The sequence below is a fragment of the Lingula anatina genome, chromosome 2 (assembly GCF_051362555.1).
Source record: "Lingula anatina isolate TDL-2025a chromosome 2, LinAna3.0, whole genome shotgun sequence".
NCBI lineage: Eukaryota > Metazoa > Brachiopoda > Lingulata > Lingulida > Lingulidae > Lingula > Lingula anatina.
Window position 1 is genome coordinate 47,018,353 of NC_141768.1, and position 13,071 is coordinate 47,031,423.

At 38.7% G+C, this 13,071-nt stretch overlaps 1 protein-coding gene across 2 annotated transcripts in view; it reads left to right on the forward strand.

Annotated features, from left to right (window-relative positions):
* The window catches only part of LOC106155675 (uncharacterized), a 29,383-nt gene that overhangs the window by 10,268 nt on the left and 6,044 nt on the right, over nucleotides 1–13,071 (forward strand). Inside the window, exons 3-15 of one of the 2 annotated variants that reach the window (XM_087004910.1) lie at nucleotides 1,445–1,548; nucleotides 3,292–3,435; nucleotides 3,564–3,677; nucleotides 3,918–4,187; nucleotides 4,449–4,599; nucleotides 6,496–7,648; nucleotides 7,833–9,009; nucleotides 9,217–10,658; nucleotides 10,850–11,540; nucleotides 11,802–11,918; nucleotides 12,015–12,325; nucleotides 12,474–12,572; nucleotides 12,811–12,958. In XM_087004910.1, the coding sequence (XP_086861036.1) occupies nucleotides 1,445–1,548; nucleotides 3,292–3,435; nucleotides 3,564–3,677; nucleotides 3,918–4,187; nucleotides 4,449–4,599; nucleotides 6,496–7,648; nucleotides 7,833–9,009; nucleotides 9,217–10,658; nucleotides 10,850–11,540; nucleotides 11,802–11,918; nucleotides 12,015–12,325; nucleotides 12,474–12,572; nucleotides 12,811–12,958 (5,921 nt within the window). The remainder of the gene's footprint in view (nucleotides 1–1,444; nucleotides 1,549–3,291; nucleotides 3,436–3,563; nucleotides 3,678–3,917; nucleotides 4,188–4,448; nucleotides 4,600–6,495; nucleotides 7,649–7,832; nucleotides 9,010–9,216; nucleotides 10,659–10,849; nucleotides 11,541–11,801; nucleotides 11,919–12,014; nucleotides 12,326–12,473; nucleotides 12,573–12,810; nucleotides 12,959–13,071) is intronic. The other variant, XM_013530609.3, reaches the window with a different exon arrangement.

Sequence of the window (13,071 nt, forward strand, 5' to 3'; positions counted from 1 at the left end):
TGAAACACCTAGGTGAAATTTACCAATTGGTGAATGTTACATTTAGACCTTAATATTTCTGTGTATGTTTTCGTTAATGGGTTAAGTTCGTTACTATACAACATAATGCTTTTTATTACAAATCATCCAAAAGGTCTTCGTAAGGACCCTAAGAAAAAACTGAAGTTGAAATGTAAAAAATATTTAAAAAATACACAAACGTGCATAACTTTCGTTACCACGTTTGATGTAGTCATGGCCCCCAAAGTACAGATGGCAATATCTGTTTTTTTCATAAAAATCCAGGGCCCGGTTTTATAAAGGACCTTAAGCACTAACCAGTGGATAAGCCTAACCAGTGGATAAATTCTCCAAACACTGGTTAACTAAACGGCGGTTAAAATTGTGTTTTATAAACAGCGTTTAAACAGCCGGTTAGTTCACGGACGTTTAATTTTTTTAATCAGTGTTAAGTTGTCATGAACAACTTATCCAGATCATATTTGGAAATAAAATTTCCCAGAATGCAATGGGCTTCTGTAAAAAAATAAAATACCCATAATTAAGCCATTGTTCATTTGTGTCTCTGCTTTTCTTTAATGTACTTTGGCAATGCCAAGAATATCTGAGAAAACAAAGAGATGATTTAGATTGCCAAAGTATAAGTACTTATTTTCAAAAAAAAAAAAAAACTAATAATGTAATAATACTACTACTACTACTACTACTACTACTAATAATAATAATAATAATAATAATAATAATAATAATAATAATAATGGTAAATAAATAAATAAATAAATAAATAAATAATAATAATAATAATATCATAAAAATATTCAAAATGAAACTAGTTTCCTTGAAAGAATGATTCCTTTCCGTCTCTGGAGCTAGTTGGTTTTGAAGTAAGATTTCTAAATACAGTATCGATTTTCTACTGAATCTAAATCTTTCAATGAGTTCTTGCTCAGTTGCTCCATCAAAATCAAATAAATCTGTACTGAAATTTCTGTCTCTCCTCAGTCTAGAAGGTATATATCTGCGAGGATTTATGGCAAACCGCAGCAGGTATGCCATTTTTATCCGGCGTTTAAGGAATTTATTGTCGAGCGTATAAATTTAACCAACCGTTAAGAAGATTTCACTATTGGTTAGTGCTAAACGAAACCCGATTAAACGTCGTTTAAGTTAAATGCTGGATTTAACCGGTGGTTAGTGCTAAATGTCCTTTATAAAACCGGGCCCAGATTTTTTAGAGTGCTTTCTTTGCTGCAAAGTTTGTAACATTTATCAAACACAGAAATGGGCTGAATTTGTGAATCTCCACCCTTCTCGTGAAATGGCACTTAATTGGAAAATATACGAATATATGTATATCTGCATATAATCGGACTGCAGCGTTTTTTTATCATTTTAATAATAAAATAAAAATAAGATCAAAATCTTATAATATTTATTTATTTAGAGCAAAAGTGGAATACTATAATCGATGGGTTACGCGAAGGAAGTCATACACGGCCCAGGTATGTTGCCCCAGCTGGAGGAAACTTAATTCAACCTGCGTTGCAAGTAAGTGAAAATACTGCAATTAAGATATTTAATTGTATTTATGTAGCAAATGGTTTGTTTTAGTGGTGGTATTAACTCTTTGGTAATACATCAACTTTTTGTTTATAGGAAATTAGTCATAGTTTGGGTCTTGTGTCTGCACATTTTGACCTTAAGTAGTTGACCAATTCAAGGTGATAACAGATGTCTAGGGTTAAGGAATGTCTTAGCTGCTGTGTATTAGGCACACACATTTATATTTTATGAAAGATGTTTTGGGGATTAGTTCTGTCGAGCTGCATCAGTGAGGAGTCATTCAGCTTTGTAGCTGCGGAGATATTTGCCCGCAGTTTTAGCAGCTACACTGCAACTTTTTGCTCCTATAGCTGTTGCGATTTTTCATATCTTTCTTAATTAATCCTGGTTACACTCATTAACATACTTTATCATTTTTATATTATGGCACTTGTATAGTTTGGGGGATGTTTGATTATCTCCCCAGTTTTGTAACTTTGTATCTTATTGGTTTTCGTCATTAATAAATGACAATGTTCAGTCTTATGGACTTAGCTTACCTAATTTGGAGCAAAAACAGAGCTTCGTTGTGCTTGTGAACATTTGGCTACATAAATAAGATTTGTTTTTATGAGAACGTCTTCAAAAATCAGTTGTATTTTGTTCAGTGTCCTAAGTCAGAAAAATATTTTATAAAACCCGTTGACAGTTAATTATTTGATACTGAGAAATCTCCTATATCAGATACATCAAATTGAAAATAAAAAATGACTTTATAATCAAAAACATGAAATAATGAACCCATTTCTACAAATATTGAAACAATATTTTAGACTTTGCCGAATTAAAGCTGATATAACTGGATGTAGATATCACAATGTTTTAAGGTTCAGATTTCACACCGTTGTGCACTATTGTCTAAAAATGTGTCAGTTTTACACATTTGTTTTTTTCACTTTATTTATTACTGGTACACTTTTAATATACAGACACTGTATGTGTCGGTACACATGTATATATCTTTGTCTGGCCATGTCGTCATCGTCGCTGTCCTTCACATCTGATATTTCACACTATAACTGCCAATGCGTTTAAAAAAATGCTGTGTGACTTCGTTTGGTAAAAAGACCGGTTTCTGATGAAAATCCTTATGTTCATAATAGAGTATTTGTATATTTGGGTTTGTTTGTAAGCATACTGATGGCGGAGATTTACCCCATACGTGCCAAATTTCCTGTATTTCTGGTTTTCATCGATTTTGACTTTTTATCGAAAAACATACATGTATACAAGAATGCACATATCTTATTTCAGCCCTTAGTGATAACATAAATCAGTGCCTTTTACGGACCCTGTTAAATTATATGTTAAGTACGGTCAAATATTCAAGAAAAATGATTTAAGAACCAGTCAACTTTTCCCAAATTGAAAACGCTGTGTATTAAATTTATTTTTTGTTTGCTTACCTTTCTGTACCATTGCTATATTGGGTGTATAACAAAGTCGCACCGGACTTTAAATCGCAACGAGCTTACGGTACATTTTTACGAACCGCCAATAGATACCATATATTTAATTTTTTACAAGTGGCCTTCGATACAAAAACGAGTGTCCATATTCCAGAACTAACGTTCTGTAGTCTCTTGAATTTCTCTCAATCTGCCTGTTTTACTGAAATGTGCACATTACGTATGCTAGGTAACACTGTTGCACATGTTTTGATTGGAGTCTGTATATATGTCATTTTAGATTGCTCACTGATACCCCACTGTGTGAGTGAAACATGCACAAGCATCAATGTCTTTGATTCTGGGTGCGCCAAGTGTTCAGACCAAGGTAGAAACATTACAACCTCTGTATTTTGGCCTGCGGGAACATCCAGAGAATGTTTAGGTAAGGGTGATGATTTCAAAGTTAAACACAACGTCATTTCAACCCCGTTCAAAACGTGCTTAAGCTTATCTTAGCCCAACGTACAACAATGCGCCAGGTCAATAACTCTATGCGTTTTATCTGATCAGCAACCTGTTCTTGGAAACAATACCACTGCTGGCCAGGGAATTGCACAGATGGGCTTTATTCACGTGGGTGTACCTGTGTTGATGGATTCACCGGTCGGAAAGGACAGTGCGACAGTAAGTTATGACCGTGCCTGGTTTGAATATGCACATGTATGTACGGACAACAGTTATAGGTATCGGATAAAACTCATGTTCTTCAGGATTTTTGTCCATTAGTAATTATTACCTACCTACTTAAAATGATCATACTGGGTAACCATAATTAATGCACTAAATAGGCTTTCGCGTGCACATATATATATATATCACTGTTTAACTAGACGCAGTTGGTTGAAGTATTTTGTTTAATCTCAGTTGCAGGTTCAAAAAAGCCTCACTTGACTACATGTGACATCGGGATTACGTCACAAGATGGTCAAATGGCCAACTCAACTGTACCAGATAATGTATCGAGAGAATGTCAAAACGTTCAGGGCGCCTATATCAATTTCCAACCAGTCTCACTGAGCTTTACATTCAGCTTCAATTTCAAAATAACTGGAATACCAGATAAGCCACTCAGGATACAGGAATACCACTTCGGCGTTACTTCGGCTTCAGTTACTTTAGGAACCGCTCGATTGGGTATTTTAGTTTCTTATAATATTTTCAACACTTGCATTTAAAATTTATGATGAATGGTTCTCTAAAATTGTTCTTGTAGTTACTTCTAACTAGTTAAGCATACCTCCGTAAATAATACGGGCTTTAAATTGCATATTTTATACATCGATGTGCACCTTTCTCTAACTAATATGTGTATACCTTTATGGGCTACCGGTCTGGGTATGTAATATGGTAATTCAAGAATAAGAAAGGGAATTATGGTTTTTAGTATATTTTTAGCACCGGCTTCGTTTGTTTACCACGGCACGACCAATGTGACAGCTGATATGTGCACTCACAACTTCAGTCGATCATCTCCCTACAGTGATTTAGTTTCGTGCAAGCACATACTTTCATCATTCTCTCTGCCTCCTCTGCACAATGGCGAAAGGTAAGTAAATTACGCCCTCTGTTTCAAAGCAGCACAGGAAATTATGAAATATTTTACGTCAGGAACACTTGGAGATGGCAATATATTATAATATAATACATTATTAACTTTGCGAGAAAATATCGTACACAATTTCACCAGTGGTCCATTAGTGAATATGCATTTTCTTTTTTACACTAAATTAAATCTCAAGGCTTTTGGTCACTCCGTGACCTTCCTCAGCGCGTGTTATTAAGAGACTGAGCAATATTCACTAATGTCTTGATAATAATGCTACCACGAGTGTGACATTTGGTGTCTATCCCCGTCACGGTTCAGGCTTGGGTTGTGGGCAGGGATGTACTATAGTAAATTGCCTCCTTAACTCCCCTGTTATACCATGATGAGTCTTTGTCCAAATTTCCCGCGAAATCTTGTGCCCCGGTTTCTCCGAGTGAATCTGTTAAGAGACCCTTAGTCCCTTAGGTCTAATTAAACAAAAGCCTGCAAATATGCTTAAAATAAGCATGCATTTCCATTTTTGCGAATGAGAATATTGGGAGTGTTACTAACCCCAAATATCCCAAAGTGCAGTTATTCATTTTGGTGCCATTAACTGCATATGTTTGCCATTATGTCCTGCTTTTGATACTCATAAGAGGTTTATTTTTCTTTTGAATTCGCTGAGTTGGCCAGCAGTAAAATCGATGCATCCTCTTTTGTGATCTTGAACATAAACAACGCAGATGAAAGCTAGGAGTGGTACTGAAGGTCTGGCCGGAAAATTCACTAAGAAATGAAATTGCTTTGCCATTATGGGAGGGTAAAATGTTTAGAGTGTTATAAACCCCAGATGTTCAAAAGCACTTACTTTGTAGTCTGCTAACTTCATATTCCTGGCCACTATGCCATGATTCGAATATTTCGACTAGAACTTTTTTCCTTTCGTGGTGATTAGACCGAAGAGACCAGGGCCCCGTACCTCGAAAGCATCGATTGCGCAAGCGTCTCGATTCCATAACTCGCCCATATTCGTCCCATATACAATGTGGCCTCTATGTGATAACGCTATTCGCAATACGCGACGCTTTCGAGTTACGGGGCCCAGCCGATAAAAGCAGTCAGATTGATAATTCTACTCTCTCGTGGCCTTGTCTGGTACTATCAAACGTACTGCAGAAGAGCAAAAGTGGGAACTGCTAAGCCATCAAGTCAATCCCTTCAAAAACGTCAAGGTCAAATTAGCCTTAATACGGGTAATAGAGTCCGTCTCATTGATTAGAAGGTATAAATTGTCCCAAAAGAACAAAGACATGGTTTTTACTGACGACATAAAATTGACCGCTTAGTGTGTTTAGTGACCTTCCATATTTATTAATTTATACTTCTTTTAGCAAATCTATAAACAATTTTCAGACAGAACACTGTTTATCACTTTAGCAATGGCCCACTCTGGATATTTGCACATCTTTGAAGCTTCATTCACATTATCCAACTCACTTCCCAAATGTAATTCATTTTGGTTCCATTAACTGCATATTTTTGCCATTATGTCCTACTTTTGATACTCATAACGGGTTTATCTTTCTTTTCAATCCACTGAGTTGGCCAGCAGTAAAATTGATGCATCCTCTTTTGTGATCTTGAACATTATAAACCATTGGGGTCTGTTGCGATGGTTCTGGTTATGTGATGCTGGGTCTTGTTACTATTTTATTGTGTTGGTGTCCGGGAATGCCAACCCAATAATATTTATCTCTTTTCCTGATAGTATATATTGTAAACAGCCAGCTCATCTGTAGTTTCCCCTCCTTTAATCAACAGTAAGTACATACTGGTCAGAAATGAAAAATAAAAAAAATGGAAAATAATGTAATGTAAATGTACATGGGCATTCCGTTATTTCGTACATTTCAGGTTTTGCGCACAGTTTGAGGCAAAGGGCGGGGGTTATTTTGTACCATTTGACGCCCTGAATAATAAGGCTCTTTCTACTAGAATTTATTACAACGATACTACTGCATCTCATGTAGTATGCATGAAATTTGACTCAGTTGCTCCTTTACATTGCTCGGCTAATGAGACGTGTATATGGGCGCCTTTGCACGTTCCCCAGCGCATTACCAGAAATGGTCGACTGTCTTTGTCATTTGAAGGCTGGTCGGATCCGTCTACATCTGTTCAAGACCAAGCATCTGGCATAGAACACTACGAAATCCACGTACATAAGGTTGCCGACGGTGGCAATGACATGTTAATGGTAAAGCACGAAAGTACTCTCAAATACGTGACAACAAATACAACTATTGATATTGAACTCACTGATCAACCGGAGTTGTATGCTCTCTTACTGACCGTTAAGGACATTGCCGGAAATGTGAATCAAGCGCGTCGTTTTGTGCTGTATGACAACTCTTCACGAGTGGAAGTCAACGAGCACAAACCCTTTACACTGACATCAGCCAATTCAGGTGCCAAATACCTGTGGCAAGGCAACCATATTCCGATCCAGCTAAAATGGGAAGATCATTTTCATAATACTCATCACTTCCATCACAACCAGTTACGACCCATACGGAATAACACGAACAATTCTGTTGCGTATGATCAAATCACCGGTGATCTTCCCATTACCGGTTCAGTGAATATTCACGGCATCGTCAACTTCCAGTACTCATTTCAACGACAACTACCTTCGCCTACACCTGCATCGGCGTTTCAAAACGTCCCGAACTTTCAAGATCAGTCACTGAATCTGTCTGAGATCAGTCCCAAAGATGGCGAAAGTTACACCATCTTCATAAAAGCTATAGATATAATGAACAATACGCTGGTGGACAATGTCACAGTCTACATTGACAGCTCGGAACCAGAGATTTCTAACATGTGGTTGGTTAGAGACGGTCATAAGCAGCTCTATGTTCACAGCGGGACAGATCTCTCCAAAATGACACTCCAGTTCAACGCCAAGGATCCAGAAAGTGGACTGTACACTGTCAAATGGAAACTGGGCACGGAGCGGTACAGTAGTGACATTGGAAATGGGTCCGAGAGTGTCTTTCCCTATAAGGTAAGATAAAGGGTTTTCACGTATTAGTGACTTAAGGCATGATTTGCACGGGCTAAACATGTTTTATACAATGTTTTGCGTAGGGCATTTGACTTTATTGTAACGTATCTAATGCACACACTGCAGAAAGACTAGCCTTTTGTAGATGTTAAATTACAATACACAGCATATCTATTTACTTCAGGGTGAACACCCCGATCCAAACTGCCATTACTGTCCAGCCGTCGGTCCATGTGAATTCTGCAACTACACCATTGGGCTTCACTCCCTTGTAGCTGATAAGACGCACATAGGGCAGCATAATCGCAAGTACCATTTTACTATCGAAGTAATTAATAACGCCATGCTTGTGACCACAGACACATTGGTTGTACACGTGGACGAGTCGCCTCCAATGGTAGGCACAGTCCTTGACGGTCCATCCGGAAAAGACAGAGATTTTCAAACTGATTTAACCATACACGGGCATTGGTATGGTTTCTATGACCACGAAAGTGATATAGCGACGTATAAGGTGGCAATATCACCACAGTGTCTTTCCAAAGAGCAACTTCTGAAAAGTCAGCCAGGAAATGAGACTAAATTGACCACCCTAGCATCGGCCTCATTTCTTGCACCACAACCGGGTCATTACGTTTTCTCAGTTATAGCATTAAACAATGCGATGGAACCTTCAGAAGTTGCCTGCTCTGATGGCATTGTAATAGACACATCCCCACCAGAAATCTACAATGTTCGATTACCAAGTGGACGCATTCGCAATACTTTAGTATGTGACGGGGACACAATTTGGCTACTTACATATAACTTAACAAAGAGCAAGCTCTTGGGAAGAGCACCAGAATGTATTGAAAGGTGTTTGCAAGGTGTTCCCGTGTCCATCTTTCCAGAAAAAGAAGTGAAAAATATGACCATTCACAACTACACAGAATTAAAGACAATGTGCTCGGAAACTCAAAATATTTCCTTTGAGATCGCTTTACCAACTGACGCCGTTAATTTGCTGTGGGAAGCGTATGATAAAGAAAGTCAGATACATGGATTTGAAGTCGGTATATCGTCCAACGATGGAAATATTTTAAATCCAGACATTGTAGGGTTTCATTCCACTCACAACCACACCTATTTCAAACGGACACATTCTGGACTTGGGGATACGTCAAGATTCTTCCTTGTGATCAAAGCAACAAATAAAGCAGGTTTATCAAACACCGCATCACTTGGGCCTATTCGTTTGCACGAATCTCCACCGACGTTTGTTGGGAAGCCGATCATTGGTATTGTTGACAGCAGTGTCGTGATTATTTGGAGTATTGATCAATTAGTGGAAGGAGAGGGAGCAACAATAGAAATAGCAGTTGGTAAGTTTGGTGATTTGTTTGGACCTCAACCTACATGTACGTTAGTTTTCTAAAACTCACAAATAAGTAAACGTAAACACATGGCAACTTATCACTGCTGAGGAAATTTATTACAAAGGCATCATGTTAAGTCATCACTGTATTTAATGCCAGAACAAGTTCCGTGGGTTTAGCAAATATGAATGCTTAGTAATTGCTTACTTCCAGTTGCAATCGTAGGTACTTATGATGAAGAAGAGGCTGTACAACACTTCAAGACAGTAACAGGCAGTTGTTCTAATGTTACGCACTTCTGCGAAGATCTAGAGATGTCTACACTCCAAGAATATGAGCGCGAATTCGGAATTGACTTTGTCATTTTTGTCAGAGTTACAAACGCGGCTGGTCTTTCGCGAGTCGTCGCCTCAAGCTCTATTCAACTTCCAACAGCCTTAAAGCCAGTAGTAGGGCGTGTCTATGATGTCAATCCAAACAATACACTGGAAGACATAGACTTCATCCTCTCTCCGAGGACAGTATGTGCAGCCTGGCAAGGCTTTCACCACCATAAAACCGCTGTCCATTACTCAGTTGGTATAGGGAAACGACCAGGGGTAATAGATTTAATGACGTATCGTGACATTCCAATCGCCAATAAAACGATGTTCTGTGTGAACACAACCGGTCTGCCCCGTGGCACGAAACTCTTCTTTACCGTGAACGCCAGCACACCCGCCGGTACAGTATCTGCATCTTCAGATGGATTTATTATTATCAATCCAAATGAGTACAAGCCATTGATGGTATTTGATGGTACAAGGTGTAGGATGCCTCGGTTCACATCTGAAGTGTCACTGATAATAGCAGCGGGAAAAAGCAAAGAACTCCATGATTTGGTCATTATTCATGTTGGTTCTCATTATACCATATGGCTGAACGTTTCAATACACCAGTCAGATATACCACATTTAATCTTCCCTTCCTCGAGTGATTACAGCTTTGAGAAAACAGATATTTGGCCATGTACTGGTTTTGGACAGATAATTGCAGTAACAATTTTCCCTATGGCGAGAAATATTTCGTTTGTCATACGGAATGACGGAAACAAGACTGTTTATATCCATGGCTATACCATTTCACATTGTGCTGTTGATCTGGTGGTTCAAACTTCGCTGAACGCACTATCAGGCCATTGGTACTTTCATGAAGGGATCTCTAAACCTCTCTTCCATTTTGAATGTGCCGTGGCCCAAGCTGAATGCACCGATGACGAAAAAGAGTGTGACGCCATGTCATTTGTGACCCCTTTTGTAATCACTGGACTACAGTCTGAATATACGTTTTCTAATCTCGATCTTCAGGTCGGTCGCCGCTACTTTTTTGTAGTGCGTCGATGTTTCCATGCTATATGTCTTTCTGAGTTTCGTTCGGACGGGGTGATTATTTCCCACAGGTGTCCTTTAGTCGGGTTACTAAGCGTGAATGCTTCTAGTCAGCGGACTTCTTCAAACAGTTTGGAGATGGATATAAATATCAAATGGGAACGCTTTATCCTCTTCGGCAGTAAGTATGTCGTCAGTCATTACAGATGGACAGTATCAGCGTACACTGACCACGCCCCAGCAGATTGCAAATGGTTTGTAAAGATGTCTAATGCATCTTCTGTGGAGGTAAGATTAACCTACGTTTATTATTTTCAAAACAATATCATTTGCCTTAAACCAAAGTTGTTTTTCACTTATTGGTATACATGTTACTGCATGTGATACGTATTTAGAACACGATGGCTAATTGCATGCTGACAGTCGTCTATTCAGTTGTACACGTATCTTTCTAAAATTCGTTGAATTTTTGCATTTAGGATCGACAGGTTTTAGAACTGGGACTACCCAATAGACATCAGTTGTATGTGCTCCTCCAAGGATACGCCAAAAATGGTTTGTCGTCCACAATTACTGCTCCATTCAAGCTACCAACGGCGGAAAACGTTCCTTCAGTCCTTGAACTCAGACAGAAAGACATAAAGAAATATGGGAGTACATTGCGTGCAGCAAATGTTGGACCAGTCCTTCGAGAAATTCTAAACCTGGACGTCGACTTCATAAGCCATCCATCTGATATAGGGGCTGTTTTAGTTGGCTCCCAACATTCCAAGGTATCCTGGTTTGTCACCAGACATCCTAAGATACCAGATGACTGTGCGACAGATCCAATGTGTCACCATTCTACAACAACAAACGGGAACATCCTAAGTCTTGTAAATGTAGAACTATATGAGGGCTACAAACACTTTGTCTGTGCCGTGGCAAAGGAAGAAGTCATCGCGCGGGAAAAGCATTTTGCAGAGACACTTCCAGAGATAAGGCTGTGTAGTAATGGTTTCTATATCGACAGGACGCCACCTAGCGCAGGTCACGTGTCTGTTCTGAACTCAATGAATGGACACCTCTTGGATTCAACTACGGTTGCGCTCTCGTGGCAGGGATTTGTAGACCAAGATGAATTGGGGAACACTGTTAATGGAGGCATAAGGTCCTTTAGCTACGCCATTGGTAAGACTTTGTATGGAAACTAAAGAGTTTGAATTACTTGACGAATTAGAGTATGAACAATAACACGTTATGCAACAGACTAATGCAGTTCATATAATTATCGAAAAACGTTGGTGCCATTGCTCTCTACTCTGCCGCTACAGCAATCTTGGCCTGTTTGTATTAAGGGATCATGTATTTGTACTTCAGTAATGTAAGATACCTTTATATCCATAAATTGATAAAGTAATGCAAACCCTTTTTTTTCTTATTATTCTTTAGGCACAACTCCTTATGCTCAAGACGTTGTTCGGTACACGGAAGTCCAGACATCCACACACGTGATTGTCAACAACATAAGCCTGGTCAACGGAATGGTGCATTACTTCACTATCAAGGGTATAACAAAACAGTATTGATTATTAAAATTGAAGAAAAGAAATTATAGAGTAAAATCAACTTTCCAACGAATTTCATATACTTGTTTTATTTCAGGGACTGACTATGTTGGACTGAGTTCGTTTGCGACTTCCAAAGGTATAATGGTTGACGCCACACCTCCTGACTGCGGGACAGTCCTTGTGGGTTCTCCTCATAGACACTTTGCCTTAACCGGAAGTTCAAGTTTGCAAGTTCATTGGAATGGTATCAAAGACGACGAGAGCGGCGTTTCCCGTGTTGAACTGGCGATAGGCTCAGGTCCCCATCAACAGGACATCATGGCTTTCACGTCCTATCACTCAACTACCGCCTTTCTTGAAGACCTTCCACTTCTGGACGGCCACACGTATTATGTTCAAGTTCAGGTGGGATATTGATATAATTCCCGTTGGTCGTAAGGTCCCTTTATCGTTAAGATTTTCAATGTTTAAGTTTATCGATACAGTTACTTTTATTTCTTTAAATTTGGTGTCAATGTTTTGAACTGCATTTCTTTCCTTTCACTTGCCGTAGGTTACAAATGGGGCTAACGTGCATAAGACATGTCATGCGCCGCCATTCCTGTATGACTCCACACCTCCGGCAGCAGGATTTGTAAGGGATGGTTTACGGGTCAGTTTAATTTTCAAAGACACGGTTTTTGCAGTTTGTTGAATTCATTAGTTATTGCGTTTTTTCTATTAGTAAAAAGTGACACAATGAACAACCGAAATAAATAAAAATGGAGGCAGTCTTTATAATAGTAACTTAACGCTGCTTCTCACATTTATTGCGGAATACATTCAAGGTTCATTTACAGTAAGTGGTATATTTCCGGCAATATATAAACGTGCCATTTATTTTCATTTAGGAAGATGTAGATTACCAGGACAGACTGGATAGCGTATCTGTTAACTGGGGTGGATTTATTGACCCCCATTCTGGAATCCAGTCATACAAGCTATCCGTGCACGAAGAAGACCAAGATCCAGCTTTTGCAATTATCGGGAACCGCACAGGTAAATTACAGTTTTTGTCAATATACAAACATGAGAAAGACTGAATAATTTTAAGAAAACGGTCCTTTGATACATATTGCAATCTCAGTGTAGTTTTTAGGTTTTAAGTATAC